Source organism: Marmota monax, unplaced genomic scaffold (assembly GCF_021218885.2).
Source record: "Marmota monax isolate L192 unplaced genomic scaffold, Marmota_monax_Labrador192_F-V1.1 WCK01_AAM20220418_F8-fsc00043, whole genome shotgun sequence".
Lineage (NCBI taxonomy): Eukaryota > Metazoa > Chordata > Mammalia > Rodentia > Sciuridae > Marmota > Marmota monax.
In genome coordinates this window covers 8879721-8894937 of record NW_026691982.1, presented here as the reverse complement: position 1 = coordinate 8894937, position 15217 = coordinate 8879721, and the positions used below count along the sequence as shown (strand labels likewise).

General features: G+C 36.9%; 1 protein-coding gene across 4 annotated transcripts in view; it reads left to right on the top strand.

Annotated features, from left to right (window-relative positions):
• Cenpj (centromere protein J) overlaps positions 1-15217 on the top strand; it is a 59589-nt gene that overhangs the window by 22964 nt on the left and 21408 nt on the right. For all 4 annotated transcript variants that reach the window (XM_046447430.2, XM_046447415.2, XM_046447423.2 and 1 more), the window contains one exon: positions 2528-2693. In XM_046447430.2, coding sequence (XP_046303386.1) covers positions 2528-2693 — 166 coding nt within the window. The remainder of the gene's footprint in view (positions 1-2527; positions 2694-15217) is intronic.

Genomic DNA, 15217 nt, shown 5'->3' with positions numbered 1-15217 from the left:
CTGTTCTAAGCAACATTCAGTTCTTTTTTTTTTTTAATATTTTTTAGTTGTAAATGGATCTTTAATTTATTTATTTATATGCAGTGCTGAGGATCGAACCCAGGGCCTCACACATGCCAGGCAAGTGCTCCACTACTGATCCACAACTCCAGCCCTCGTAATTTAGGAATTACGTTAGTCTTCCTATCTTACAGATGAGGAAGCTGAGGCACTGAGAAGTTAAGACATTTGTCCAAGTTTACCATTTTAGAAAGTGACAGCCACAATGCCAGCCCAGGCAGTTTGATACTGAGCCCCTGGCTCTATTTATATGTTTTGTTCTTTAATTTTTTTAATTCAACTGTATAATAGACTTTTTTTGGGGGTGGGGTACTGGGCATTGAACCCAGAGCTGCTTAATCATTGAGCCACATCGCCCCTCCAGCTTTTTAAAAAATTATATATATATTTTTTAGATGTTGATGGACTTTTATTTTATTCATTTATTTGTATGCAGCATGGAGAATCAAACCTAGTGCCTCTCACATGCTAGGTAAGCGCTTTACCACTGAGCCACAACCCCAGACCTCTCCCCGTTTTTAAAAATGTTTTATTTAGAGACAGGGTCTCACTGAGTTGCTTAGGGCCTTGCTCAGTTGCTAAGGCTGGCTTTGAACTTATGATCCTCCTGCCTTAGTCTCCTGAGCTGCTGGGATCATAGGTGTATGCCACCACACCCAGCCATAATAGACTTCTTACCACATTAGTTTAATCTTTTGCATCCTTGAAATGACTGTTGTATGGGTGCCACTATAACTTATTCAACCAATCTGTGTGGAAATTAGCTTGTTTACAGTCTTAACTGTTATAAATTACCTACTACTTTGGATAAAAATTAATAATAAATAAAGAATATTCTTTCTCATGATGAATTTCAAAAACTTCCTCTTCCCTAATCCATAACTGAGGCTCCTTCTTGGCCTCTTTCCTCATCACCATAGTTGAGTATTAAGCAGTCTTTTAAAAATCTTTCCAACCTCATAATTATATCATCTTTCATCTGTTGAAATTTGCATTTCTCTGGTTATTGACAATTTTGAGCATATTTTAATATTTATGGTCATTTGTGTTGTATTTTGTCAATTTCTTTGTAACCTTTGCTTATTTTTCTAGTGGGAGTTTTGTTGCACTGATTGTAGGAAGTTTTATATAAATCTAATAAATACGTTAAAGTTTGTCAAAAGTGCTGCAAGTATTCTTCCTTTAATTTTTTATTATTTTTTATTTGTTCTAATTAGTTATACATGACAGTAGAATGCATTTATACACTTTGATACATCATATTATAACTGGAGTATAATTTCTTATTTTTCTGGTTGTACATGATGTAGAATCACTCTGGTCATGCAGTCATATACATTGTAGGGTAATGATGTCTGATTCATTCTACTATTCTTCCTATCCCCCTACTTCCTCCTCTCCCTTCATTCTCCTCTACCTAATCTAAAGTAACTATTCTTCTCTAGCCTCTGCCCCCAGTGTGATTTAGTATCACATATCAGAGAAAACATTTGTCCTTTGGTTTTTTTGTCTTCCCTTAATTTTTGCCTCTGTATGTTGTAGAAATTCTGAACATTCAGTCAAATGTAATTTTGTGTGTGTGTGTGTGTGTGTGTGTGTGTGCGCTGGGAATTAGTGCTAAGAATATACTGCTAAGCTTCACTCCCAGCCAAATGTGAATATCTTTTTATCTTTTCTCTCTACTCTTCTATTGTGTTCATCTAGTCCTCAGGTTTTAAATATCATCTGATCCAACCATGTCTCAACTGAGATCTGTAACCTATATCTCATATTCTCTTGTCTAGTCAAATCTCTCTACTGGGAGAGGTGGAAGTATGTCAGATTGATCATTTATAAAAAATAAGCCAGGGCTGGGGTTGTAACTCAGTGGTAGAGTGCTTGCCTAGCATGTGTGAGACACTGGGTTTGATCCTCAGCACTGCATATAAATAAATGAATAAAATAAAGGTTCATCAACATCTAAAAATATTTTAAAAAATAAGCCCATGATATTTCCTCCCATTCCCTGTACTGTTCTGTTCAGATATCCTCATAGCTTGTTCTCTCACTTCTTTAGGTTTTACTTCATATATTTTTGCAACAAGATGTGCTCCCATCCAAAATATCAACTTCTCATCCTCATATTTCCTGACCTCTTTATTTTTTTTCCCTTAATTCTTCCAATAGTTGATTTATCTTGTTATTTTCTGTGTTTCCATTAGAATGTAAGAAACTTAAGGATTTTTATTATTTTCACTCTGGTTTCCCACTTCTTAGTAGAATATGTGACTCATAGTGAGCACCCAGTGAAGCTTGTTGGATAAATGGTTGAGTGAGTGGATTGGCTGATATTTCAGGCCTATGCATTGAAGATGGACTCGTTAAAACCAGCACTTCCTAGGTTGGCACCAGGTTCCATTTGGTGCTAGATGTGAATTACTATATTGTGATGGTCTTCTGAGATGATAACATGGTTTGGTCATTTTAGGAAAGAAATTGCAGACTTTGAGCAACAGAAAGCAAAAGAATTGGCTCGAATAGAAGAGTTTAAAAAGGAGGAAATGAGGAAACTACAAAAGGAGCGTAAAGTTTTTGAAAAGTATACTACAGCTGCAAGAACTTTTCCAGATAAAAAGGAACGTGAAGAAATCCAGGTGTGTCAGTTCTTTAGTTTATACTTGTAAATTAAAGACTTGTAAATCTTGTAAGAGTCTCTCTAGAGTTATTTGATATGTGAAAGAGAAAGTGAGTATCAATTCATTGTTTACTCATTCAGTAAATAATTTCTGAGATATCGCATCAGGAACATCTTTTGTAGTTTGACTTTTAAAAAGTACATTATATCAAGGCTGGAGCTGTAGCCCAGTGGCAGAGCACTTGCCTAGCATCTGTGAGGCACTGGGTTCATTCGATCCTTAGTACCATATAAAAATAAACAAAGGCTTTCTGTCCATCTACAATTACAAAATTTTTTAAAAAAAGTATATTTGTTCTTTTCTTACTAATAAAGATAATACCATAAGGCTTCTCCAAAAAGACCACAGATCAGCACAATGTTGTGTTAGGTTTTTTTAATCCACTACAGAGCATAGTTTTGTATATGTGTAATGACTTGGTGTTTATATACTGACTTGGTGTGTAATTCTAAAATTTATAAACTAATAGGACAAATTATCAGTCCTGTTATTTCAGAGTTAGAAATAGATATGATGAGAGGAATGTAGCAGTTAAAAAGAATGATTGCATTTCTTATTAAAATTATAAACCTAGCCAGTGTGGTGGCACATGCCTGTAATCCCAGGGGCTTGAGAGGCTGAGGTAGGAGGATCTTGAGTTCATAGCCAACCTCAGCGAAACTGAGGTGCTAAGCAACTCAGTGAGACCCTGTCTATAAATAAAATAGGGCTGAGTATGTGGCTCAGTGGTCAAGTGTCCCTGAGTTCAATCAATCAAGGAAGGAAGGAAGGAAGGAAGGAAGGAAGGAAGGAAGGAAGGAGGGAGGGAGGGAGGGAGGGAGGGAGGGAGGATTATAAAGATTATAAACCTAGAAACAAATAGGTGAATATATTTTTGACATTGGCATATGCAAAGATTTCTAGGAAAAAACACAAACTATAAAAGAACAAAAATTGATATATTGGATTTGAAGTTAAAAATTTAGCCAAAAAAAAATAATAATTTGACATGGCTAACCATTCATTATATGTCACATAAGCTGGAAACTCCACTTTTGTGATACTGGGGATTAAGCCCAGGGCACTTTAGTCTCCAGCCCCTTTTTTTCTATTTTTTATTTTGAGACAAGTTTTTGCTAAGTTGCATAGGGCCTTAATAAATTACTGAAGCTGGCCGCAAACTTGTGATTCTCTTACCTCAGCCTCCAAGTTGCTGGGAATACAGGTGTGTGCCACTGCAACTGGCTCCTTATTTTATTATTTTTTTTAAATAATGAAACTTCTTTCCTTCCTTCCTTCCTTCCTTCCTCCCTCCCTCCCTCCCTCCCTTCCTTCCTTCCTTCTTCCCTCCCTCCCTCCCTCCCTCCCTTCCTTCCTTCCTTCCTTCCGATTTGTTATACATGTTGGCAGAATGCAAATCATTTCATATTATAGAGCACAATTTTTCAAGACACTGATTGTACACAGAATATTTTCACAACATTTGTGTCTTATTTATGTAATTAGGGTAATGATGTCTAGCTCATTCCACCATCATTCCTACCCCTTTGCCCCCTCCTTTCCCCTCCCTCCCCTTTGCCCTATCTAAAGTTCCTCCATTCCTCCTATGCTCCCCACCAATCGCCATTATGTGTCTGCATCTTCATATCAAAGAAAACATTCAGCTTTTGGTTTTTTAGGATTGGCTTGCTTCACTTAGCATTGCATTCTCCAACTACATCCATTTACCTGCAAATGGCATGATTTTATTCTCTTTTAATGCTGAGTAATGTTCCATTGTGTACTGATTCATTTCCCTATCCATTCATTTACTGAAGAGTGTCTAGGTTGGTTCCATAATTTAGCTATTGTGAATTGTGCTGCTATAAACATTGATATGACTGTGTCCCTGTAGTATGCTGTTTTTAAGTCCTTTGGGTATAAACCCAGGAGTGGGGTAACTGGGTCAAATGGTGGTTCCATTCCCAGTTTTCCAAGGAATCTCCATACTGCTTTCCAGATTGGCTGTACCAATTTTGCAGTTCCTCCAGGAATATATGAGTGTGCCTTTTTTTCTCCACATCCTCGCCAACACTTATTGTTGTTTGTATTCTTTTTTTAAAAAATTTTTTTAGTTGTCAATGGATATTTATTTTATTTATTGATATGTGTTGCTGAGGATCGAACCCCGTGCCTCACACATAGGCAAGTGCTCTACCACCGAGCCACCACCCCAGCCCTGTTGTTTGTATTCATAATAGCTGCCATTCTGACTAGAGTGAGATGAAATCTTAGAGTAGTTTTGATTTGTATTTCTCTAATAGAGATGTTGAACAATTTTTCATATGTTTGTTGATTGATTATATATCCTCTTAGAAATTTTTCCTTGGCCCATTTATTGATTGGGTTATTTGTTTTTTTGGTGTTAATGTTTTTGAGTACTTTATATATCTTAGAGATTAGTGCTCTATCTGATGTGCATGTGGCAAAGATTTGCTCCCATTCTGTAGGTTCTCTATTCACCTCACTGATTGTTTCTTTTGCTGAGAAGCCCCCATCCCAATTGGTTTTTTTTTTTTTTTTTTTTTTTTTAAAACAACTGATATTTTATTATTTTTTTTATATTTATTTATTTTTTTAGTTCTCGGTGGACACAACATCTTTGTTTGTATGTGGTGCTGAGGATCGAACCCAGGCCGCACGCATGACAGGCGAGCGCGCTACCGCTTGAGCCACATCCCCAGCCCCCCCAATTGGTTTTAATCTTGCACTATAGGAGTTTTATGAAGAAAGTTGGGGCCTGAAACATGATGGAGATTTGGACCTACTTTTTCTTCCATTAGGTGCAAGGTCTCTGGTTTAATTCTTAGGTCCTTGATTCACTTTGAGTTGAGTTTTGTGCATGGTGAGAGGTAGAGGTTTAATTTCATTTTGTTACATATGGATTTCTAGTTTTCCCAGCACCATTTGTTGAAGAGGCTATCTTTTCTCCAATGTATGTTTTTGGTGTCTTTGTCTAATATAACTGAAGTTATGTGGGTTAGACTCTGTGTCCTCTATTCTGTACCAATGGTCTACAGGTATATTTTGGTGCTAGTACCATGCTGTTTTAGTTACTGTTGCTCTGTAGTATAGTTTTAGGTCTGGAATAGTAATGCCACCAGCTTCATTCTTCTTGCTAAGGATTGCTTTGGCTATTCTGGGTCCTTTATTTTTCCAGATGAATTTCATGATTGCTTTCTCCATTTGTATAAGGAATGACACTGAGATTTTGATTGGGATTGCATTGAATCTGTATAGTGCTTTTGGTAGTATGGTCATTTTGACAATATTAATTCTGCCTATCCAAGAAAAAGGTAAATCTTTTCATATTCTAAGGTCTTCTTTAATTTCTTTCTTTAGCGTGTTGTAGTTTTCATTGTAGATGTCTTTCACCTCTTTTGTTAAATTTATTCCCAAGTGTTTTTTTTTTTTTTTTTTTAGGCTATTGTAAATGGGGTGTTTTTCCTGGTTTCTAGTTTCGCTTTCAGTGGATTTGTCACTGATGTACAGAAATGCCTTTGATTTATGGGTGTTGATTTTATATCCAGCTACTTTTCTGAATTCATTTATTAGTTCTAGGAGATTTCTGGTGGAATGTTTTAGGTCTTCTAGGTATAGAATCATATCGTCTGCAAATAGTGTTAATTTGAGTTTTTCTTTTCCTATCCGTATCCCTTTAATTTCTTTAAGCTGTCTGATTACTCTGTTAAATAGAAGTGGTGACACAGGGCATCCATCTTGTTCCAGTTTTTAGAGGGGATGCTTTCAGTTTTTCTGCTTTTAGAATGATGTTGGCCTGGGGCTTAGCATAGATAGCCTTTACATGTTGAGGTATGTTCCTCTTATCCCTAGTTTTTCAAGCGTTTGGAACATTTATCAAATGCTTTCTCTGCACCTATTGAGATGATCATAGAATTTTTATCTCTGAGTTTATTGATGTGATGAATTACATTTTTGATTTCCATATGTTGAACCAACCTTGCATTCCTGGAATGAACCCTACTTGATCATGATGTACTATCTTTTTGATATTTTTTTGTATTTGATTTGCTAGAATTTTATTGAGAATTTTTGCATCTATTAGAGATATTGGTCTGAAGTTTTCTTTCTTTGAAGTGTCTTTTGTTTTGGAATCAGGGTGATATTGACCTCATAGAATGTGTTTGGAAATGTTCCCTCTTTTTCTATTTCATGAAATAGTTTGAGAAGTATTGGTGTTAGTTCTTCTTTGAAGGTCTTGTGGAACTCAGTTGTATATCCATCTGGTCCTGGGCTTTTCTTGGTTGGTAGATTTCTGATGGTGTCTTCTATTTCCTTGCTTGAAATTGATCTGTTTAAATTGTGTATATCATCCTGATTTAGTTTGGGCATATCATATGCCTCTAGAAATTTGTCGATGTCTTTGATATTTTTTATTTTATTGGAATACAAATTTTCAAAATAATTTGTAATTATCATTTATATTTCTGTAGTGTCCACTGTAATATTTTCATTTTTATCACTCATGTTAGTAATTTGAGTTTTCTCTTTCTCTTTATTAGCATGGCTAATGGTTTATCAATTTTATTTGTTTTTTCAAAGAAACAACTTTTTGTTTTCTCAAATTTTTCAATTGTTTCTTTTGGTTCAATTTCATTGATATCAGCTCTAATTTTAATTGTTTCCTGTCTTTTACTGCTTTGGGGGTTGATTTGTTCTCTTTCTAGGGTTTTGAGATGTAATGTTAGGTCATTTATTTATTGACTTTTTCTTTTTTGAAGGAATGAACTCCATGCAATGAACTTTAGAACTGCCTTCATAGTATCCAGAGATTTTGATGTTGTATAGATGTTCTCATTTACTTCTAAGAATTTTTTAATCTCTTCCTTGATATCTTTTGCAACTCATTGTTCATTCAATAGTGTATTATTTAGTCTCCAGGTGTTGGAAAAGCTTTTATTTTTTATTTTATCATTGATTTCTAATTTTATTCCATTGTGGTCTGATAGAATGCAGGGTGGTATCTCTACTTTTCTGTATTTACTAAGATTTGCTTTGTGGCATAACATATGGTCTATTTTAGAGAAGGATCCATGTGCTGCTGAGAAGAAAGTGTATTTGTTCGTTGGTGGATAATGTACTCTATATATGTCAATTAAGTCTAAGTTATTGATTATATTATTGAGTTCTATAGTTTCTTTTTTTTATTGGTTGTTCAAAACATTACAAAGTTCTTGACATATCATATTTCATACATTAGATTCAAGTGGGTTATGAACTCCCATTTTACCCCAAATACAGATTGCAGAATCACATCGGTTACACATCCACATTTTTACATAATGCCATATTAGTGAATGTTGTATTCTGCTACCTTTCCTATCCTCAACTATCCCCCTCCCCTCCCCTCCCATCTTCTCTCTCTACCCCATCTACTGTAATTCATTTCTCTCCTTGTTTATTTTCCCATTCCCCTTACAACCTCTTATATGTAATTTTGTATAACAATGAGGGTCTCCTTCCATTTCCATGCAATATCCCTTTTCTCTCCCTTTCCCTCCCACCTCATGTCTCTGTTTAATGTTAATCTTTTCCTCCTGCTCTTCCTCCCTGCTCTGTTCTTAGTTGCTCTCATTATATCAAAGAAGACATTTGGCATTTGTTTTTTAGGGATTGGCTAGCTTCACTTAGCATAATCTGCTCTAGTGCCATCCATTTCCCTGCAAATTACATGATTTTGTCATTTTTTAGTGCTGCGTAATACTCCATGGTGTATAAATGCTACATTTTTTTTATCCATTCATCTATTGAAGGGCATCTGGGTTGGTTCCACAGTCTAGCTATTGTGAATTGTGCTGCTATGAACATCGATGTGGCAGTATCCCTGTAGTACGCTCTTTTAAGGTCTTCAGGGAATAGTCCGAGAAGGGCAATAGCTGGGTCAAATGGTGGTTCCATTCCCAGCTTTCCCAGGAATCTCCATACTGCTTTCCAAATTGGCTGCACCAATTTGCAGTCCCACCAGCAATGTACAAGAGTACCCTTTTCCCCACATCCTCGCCAGCACTTGTTGTTGTTTGACTTCATAATGGCTGCCAATCTTACTGGAGTGAGATGGTATCTTAGGGTGGTTTTGATTTGCATTTCTATGACTGCTAGAGATGGTGAGCATTTTTTCATGTACTTATTGATTGATTGTATGTCCTCCTCTGAGAAGTGTCTGTTCAAGTCCTTGGCCCATTTGTTGATTGGGTTATTTGTTAACTTATTGTCTAATTTTTTGAGTTCTTTGTATACTCTGGATATTAGGGCTCTATCTGAAGTGTGAGGAGTAAAAATTTGTTCCCATGATGTAGGCTCCCTATTTACCTCTCTTATTATTTCTCTTGCTGAGAAAAAACTTTTTAGTTTAAGTAAGTCCCATTTGTTGATTCTTGTTATTAACTCTTGTGCTATGGGTGTCCTATTAAGGAATTTGGAGCCCGACCCCACAATATGTAGATCGGAGCCAACTTTTTCTTCTATCAGACGCCGTGTCTCTGATTTGATATCAAGCTCCTTGATCCATTTTGAGTTAACTTTTGTGCATGGCGAGAGGAGGGGATTCAGTTTCATTTTGTTGCATATGGATTTCCAGTTTTCCCAACACCATTTGTTGAAGATGCTATCCTTCCTCCATTGCATGCTTTTAGCCCCTTTATCAAATATAAGATAGTTGTAACTTTGTGGATTGGTCTCTGTGTCCTCTATTCTGTACCATTGGTCCACCTGCCTGTTTTGGTACCAGTACCATGCTGTTTTTGTTACTATTTCTCTATAATATAGTTTGAAATCTGGTATCGTTATACCGCCTGATTCACACTTCCTGCTTAGAATTGCTTTTGCTATTCTGGGTCTTTTATTTTTCCAAATGAATTTCATGATTGCTTTATCAATTTCTACAAGAAATGCCGTTGGGATTTTGATTGGCATTGCATTAAACCTATAGAGAACTTTTGGTAATATCGCCATTTTGATGATGTTAGTTCTGCCTATCCATGAACAGGGTATATTTTTCCATCTTCTAAGATCTTCTTCTACTTTTCTCTTTAGGGTTCTGTAGTTTTCATTGTATAAATCTTTCACCTCTTTTGTTAGGTTGATTCCCAAGTATTTTATATTTTTTGAGGATATTGTGAATGGAGTGTTTTTCCTCATTTCCGTTTCAGAAGTTTTGTCGCTGATATACAGAAATGCCTTTGATTTATGCGTGTTGATTTTATATCCTGCCACTTTGCTGAATTCATTTATTAGTTCTAGTAGTTTTTTTGTAGACCCTTTTGGGCCTTCTAGGTGTATAATCATGTCTGCCGCAAATAGTGATAATTTAAGTTCTTCTTTTCCTATTTTTATGCCTTTAATTTCTTTCGTCTAATTGCTCTGGCCAGTGTTTCGAGAACTATATTGAATAGAAGTGGTGATAGAGGGCATTCCTGTCTTGTTCCAGATTTTAGAGGGAATGCCTTTAATTTTTCTCCATTCAGAATGATGCTAGCCTGAGTCTTAGCATAGATAGCTTTTACAATGTTGAGGTAAGTTCCTGTTATCCCTAGTTTTTCTAATGTTTTGAACATAAAGGGATGCTGTACTTTGTCGAATGCTTTTTCTGCGTCTATCGAGATGATCATATGGTTCTTATCTTTAAGTCTATTGATGTGGTGAATAACATTTTTTGATTTCCGTATATTGAACCATCCTTGCATCCCAGGGATGAATCCTACTTGATCATGGTGCACAATTTTTTTGATGTGCTTTTGTATCCGATTCGCCAGAATTTTATTGAGGATTTTTGCATCTAGGTTCATTAGAGATATTGGTCTATAGTTTTCTTTCTTTGAGGTGTCTTTGTCTGGTTTCGGAATCAGGGTAATGTTGGCCTCATAGAATGAATTTGGAAGAGCTCCCTCTTTTTCTATTTCCTGAAATAACTTGAAAAGTATTGGTATTAATTCTTTTTTAAAGGTTTTGTAAAACTCCGCTGTATACCCATCTGGTCCTGGGCTTTTCTTGGTTGGTAGTCTTTTGATTGCTTCTTCTATTTCATCCATTGATATTGGTCTGTTCAAGTTGTGTGTATCCTCCTGACTCAGTCTGGGCAAATCATATGACTTAAGAAATTTATCGATGTCTTCACTATCTTCTATTTTATTGGAATATTGGTTTTCAAAATAATTTCTAATTGTCTTCTCTATTTCTGTAGCATCTGTTGTGATATTGCCTTTTTCATCCCGTATGTTAGTAATTTGAGTTCTCTCTCTTCTTCTCTTCGTTAGCATGGCTAAGGGTCTGTCGATCTTATTTATTTTTATGAAGAACCAACTTTTAGTTTTGTTAATTTTTTCAATAGTTTCTTTTGTTTCAATTTCGTTGATTTCCGCTCTGATTTTAATTATTTCTTGCCTTCTGCTACATTTGCTGTTGTTTTGCTCTTCCTTTTCTAGGGCTTTGAGATGAAGTGTGAGCTCATTTATTTGTTGGTTTTTTCTTTTTTTGAGGAATGACCTCCAGGCGACGAATTTCCCTCTTAAAACTGCTTTCATTGTGTCCCATAGATTCTGATATGTTGTGTCTGTATTTTCATTTAGCTCTAAGAATTTTTTGATTTCCTCCTTTATGTCTTCTGTAACCCATTGATCATTCAATAACATATTGTTCATTTTCCATGTGATGTAGGATTTTTCCTTCCTTCTTTTATCATTGATTTCCAGTTTCATTCCATTATGATCAGATAAAATGCATGGTATTATCTCCACCCCTTTATATTTACTGAGGGTTGCCCTGTGGCATAATATATGGTCTATTTTTGAGAAGGATCCATGTGCTGCTGAGAAAAAAGTATATTCATTTGATGATGGTTGATATATTCTATATAAGTCAGTTAAGTCTAGGTTATTGATTGTGATATTGAGTTCTATAGTTTCTTTATTCAACTTTTGTTTGGAGGATCTGTCCAATGGTGAGAGAGGTGTGTTGAAATCACCCATAATTATTGTGTTGTGGTCTATTTGATTCTTGAACTTGAGGAGAATTTGTTTTATGAACGCTGCAGCACCATTATTTGGTGCATAAATATTGATAATTGTTATGTCTTGTTGGTGAGTGGTTCCTTTTAACAGTATATAATGTCCTTCCTTATCCCTTTTGATTAACTTAGTCTTGAAGTCGATTTTATTCGATATGAGGATGGCCACCCCTGCTTGCTTCCGAGGACCGTGTGCGTGGTATATTTTTTCCCAACCTTTCACCTTCAGCCTGTGTATGTCTTTTCCAATCAGATGTGTCTTCTGGAGGCAGCATATTGTTGGATTTGTTTTTTAAATCCATGTTACCACCCTGTGTCGCTTTATTGGAGAGTTTAAGCCATTAACGTTTAGAGTTACTATTGATATATGGTTTGTACTTCCAGCCATGTTTGATTATTTATCTTTTTTTTTTTTTAATTTAGTTTGTTTCTCCATGATTAGCTTTCCCCCCGCCCTCTGTCTTTACTGAGGCACTTCCCACTGATGGTTTTGGTTATTGTTTTTCATTTCTTCCTTGTGTAGTGTTTTGCTCAAGGTGCTTTGCAATGCTGGTTTTCTGGCTGCAAATTCTTTTAGCTTTTGTTTATCATGAAAGATTTTTATTTTGTTGTTGTACCTGAAGCTTAATTTTGCTGGATACAGAATTCTTGGTTGGCATCCATTGTCTTTCAGTGTTTGAAATACGTTGTTCCAGGATCTTCTCGCTTTCAGCGTCTGTGATGAAAAATCCATTGTTAACCTTATTGGTTTACCCCTGAATGTAATCTGCCTCCTTTCTCTTGTAGATTTTAATATTTTCTCTTTGTTCTGTATATTGGATATCTTCATAACAATGTGTCTTGGCGTTGGTCTACTGTGATTTTGTATGCTCAGTATCCTGTATGCATCTACAATTTGTATATCCATTTCCTTTTTTATTTCTGGAAAGTTTTCTGTAATTATTTCATTCAGCAGGTTACTCATTCCCTTGATTTGAATCTCTATACCTTCCTCTATCCCGATGACTCTTAAGTTTGGTTTTTTTATGTTATCCCATATCTCTTGGATGTTTTTCTCGTGATTTTTTACCAGCCTTTCTGAGTTGGCTAGACTCTTTTCAAGATGATATATTTTGTCTTCATTATCTGACGTTCTAGCTTCTACTTGCTCCTCTCTGTTAGTGATACTCTCATTTGAGTTTTTAATTTGGTTTATAGTTTCCTTCATTTCTAGAATTATTGTTTGATTTTTTTTATAATCTCTATCTCATGATAAAGATGCTTAACTTCTTTTTTTATCTGTTATGTAATTCATTTTCAATGTGTTCTTTCACTGTTTGAATTTGCTGTCTCATATCCTCTTTAAGGTTCCATTCCATCTGTCTAAGGTATTCCTTGAGTTCTTTATTTGACCATTTTTCTGATGACTCTAGGTTCTCCTGAATATTTAGACTGTCCTGCATTGTTTGTATTCCTTTTCTTCCTTGCTTTTTCATGCTGCTCATGTTACTTCTTGTTCTGTTTGACTGCTGAGTTACTGTTTACTCCTATAAATTTATTTGATGCTTGGGAGGAAAGGTATTAGGAGGGAAGGGAAGAAGTCACTAAAGAGAATGAGAGTAAGCAGGTAGAATTCAAGGAAGGGGGAATAAGAAAATTGAAAAGAAATGAAAAGACATAAGAAAAAAAATAGAAAATAAAAAAAATAAAAAAAATAATAAAAAAATTAAAATTAAAATAAAAAAACTAAAAAACAACAACAAAAAAATGAAAATGAAAAAAAACCCAAGTTAAAAAAAAATTAATAAATGCAGTCTTAGAGTTTGATTAACTTCTCTTCCAGTAGGTGGAGCTGTGCCCACCGGGCCAAGCTTCTCCTCTCAATATGGGGGAACCAATCACTGTGCAGCAGCTCCTCCTCCCAGACTGGGCGGGTCTCCAATCCTGAGTGCCTAGGGCCTTCTCTTGTGTCTAGTCACTTCCCCACTTTTCCTCAAGCCAGGCCCCGCTCACTGGTGACGCTCACCACAATACTGGCTACATGCCAGGTCTGCTGCTCCCGGGAGCCCTGTTTTCATGAACGACTGGGCACACTCTCCCTGTTTGCCATTCCCTCAGACCCTAAGTTTGTAGAGCTTGGGGCTGAGAACCCTCAGTGAATTTTGCTTGCCCTCCGGTAGCCACTCCCCCGGTAGCTGGTGCAAGAGACCTCAGTTGTCAGCACTGGTGGGAGTGGTAGCCGGGAGTTTGTGCCGCGGGTCCCGCGCCACTCCTGATTCCCTCGGTCTGGCTATTGCGCTCACGGTCTGGCTGTCGCGCTCACGGGAGAGCTGGGAGCGGCCCTTAAGGTTTCCCCGCTGTGTGGAGAAGGAAGGCTAGGGGGTTACACACCTGTCGCCGCCGGTTTCAATGGAGTTATCTCCTCCGCCGCATTCTGGTGACATCAGTTCTCTGCCATGGTGGTATCCCATGCAAATGGCGACAGTTCGTTTCCCTTTGTCGGGTGACCAATGCAACGGGTGGGTCCTGACTGGCTCTCCCAAGCCCCGTTTCAATCCTGTGGCCACTGCCTATGAAGGCTCGGTTGGCATTTACTTCCGTAGGTTCAGAAGGGCCGACCAGTTGTTTCAGCGGGATCATTTAGTGCTGAGTCACAGCAGTTTGTCTGCGAGAAGCAGGAGAACAGGAGCTTGAATTCAGCCGATCCGGGCTCGGTGTGTGTTCTGAGAGGCCCAGACTGTTCGCCCCAGATCCACGTCAGCTCAGCATTGCCTAGTGATCCTGAGCAAACAGCATTTAGACGGTTTACGACTCCCTATGCCCCCGCAGCTGAAGAGGTCAGAGACTTGATCTCTCCGTGCCCGCCGCCATGTTGGATCTTGAGTTCTGTAGTTTCTTTGTTTAGCTTTTGTTTGGTAGATCTATCTAGTGGTGAAAGAGGTGTGTTAAAGTTACCCAGAATTATCGTGTTGTGATCTATTTGACTCTTGAACTTGAGAAGAGTTTGATTGATGAACACAGATGCTCTGTTGTTTGTTATGCTTGTTGATGTATGTTTCCCTTAAGCAGTATGACATGTGTATCTTTATCCCTTTTGATTAACTTTGGCTTGAAGTCTAGTTTATTTGACATGAGGATGGAACCCCCTGCTTGCTTACGTAGGACATGTGAATGGTATATTTTATCCCAACCTTTCACCTTCAGTCTGTGGGCATCTTTTTCTATGAGATGAGTCTCTTGAAAGCAGCATATTGTGGGTTTTTTTAATCTAATCTACCAGCCTGTGTCTTTTGATGGTGAGTTTAAGCCATTAACATTTAGGGTTATTATTGAGATATGATTTGTATTAACGGTCATTTTTGTTTATTTCTGGTATTTAGCTTGACTTGGTTTCTGCTTTGGATTTTCTTTTATTGTAGTTCTTCCCTTCGCAGATTTTCATTGTTGTTTTTCATTTCCTCCT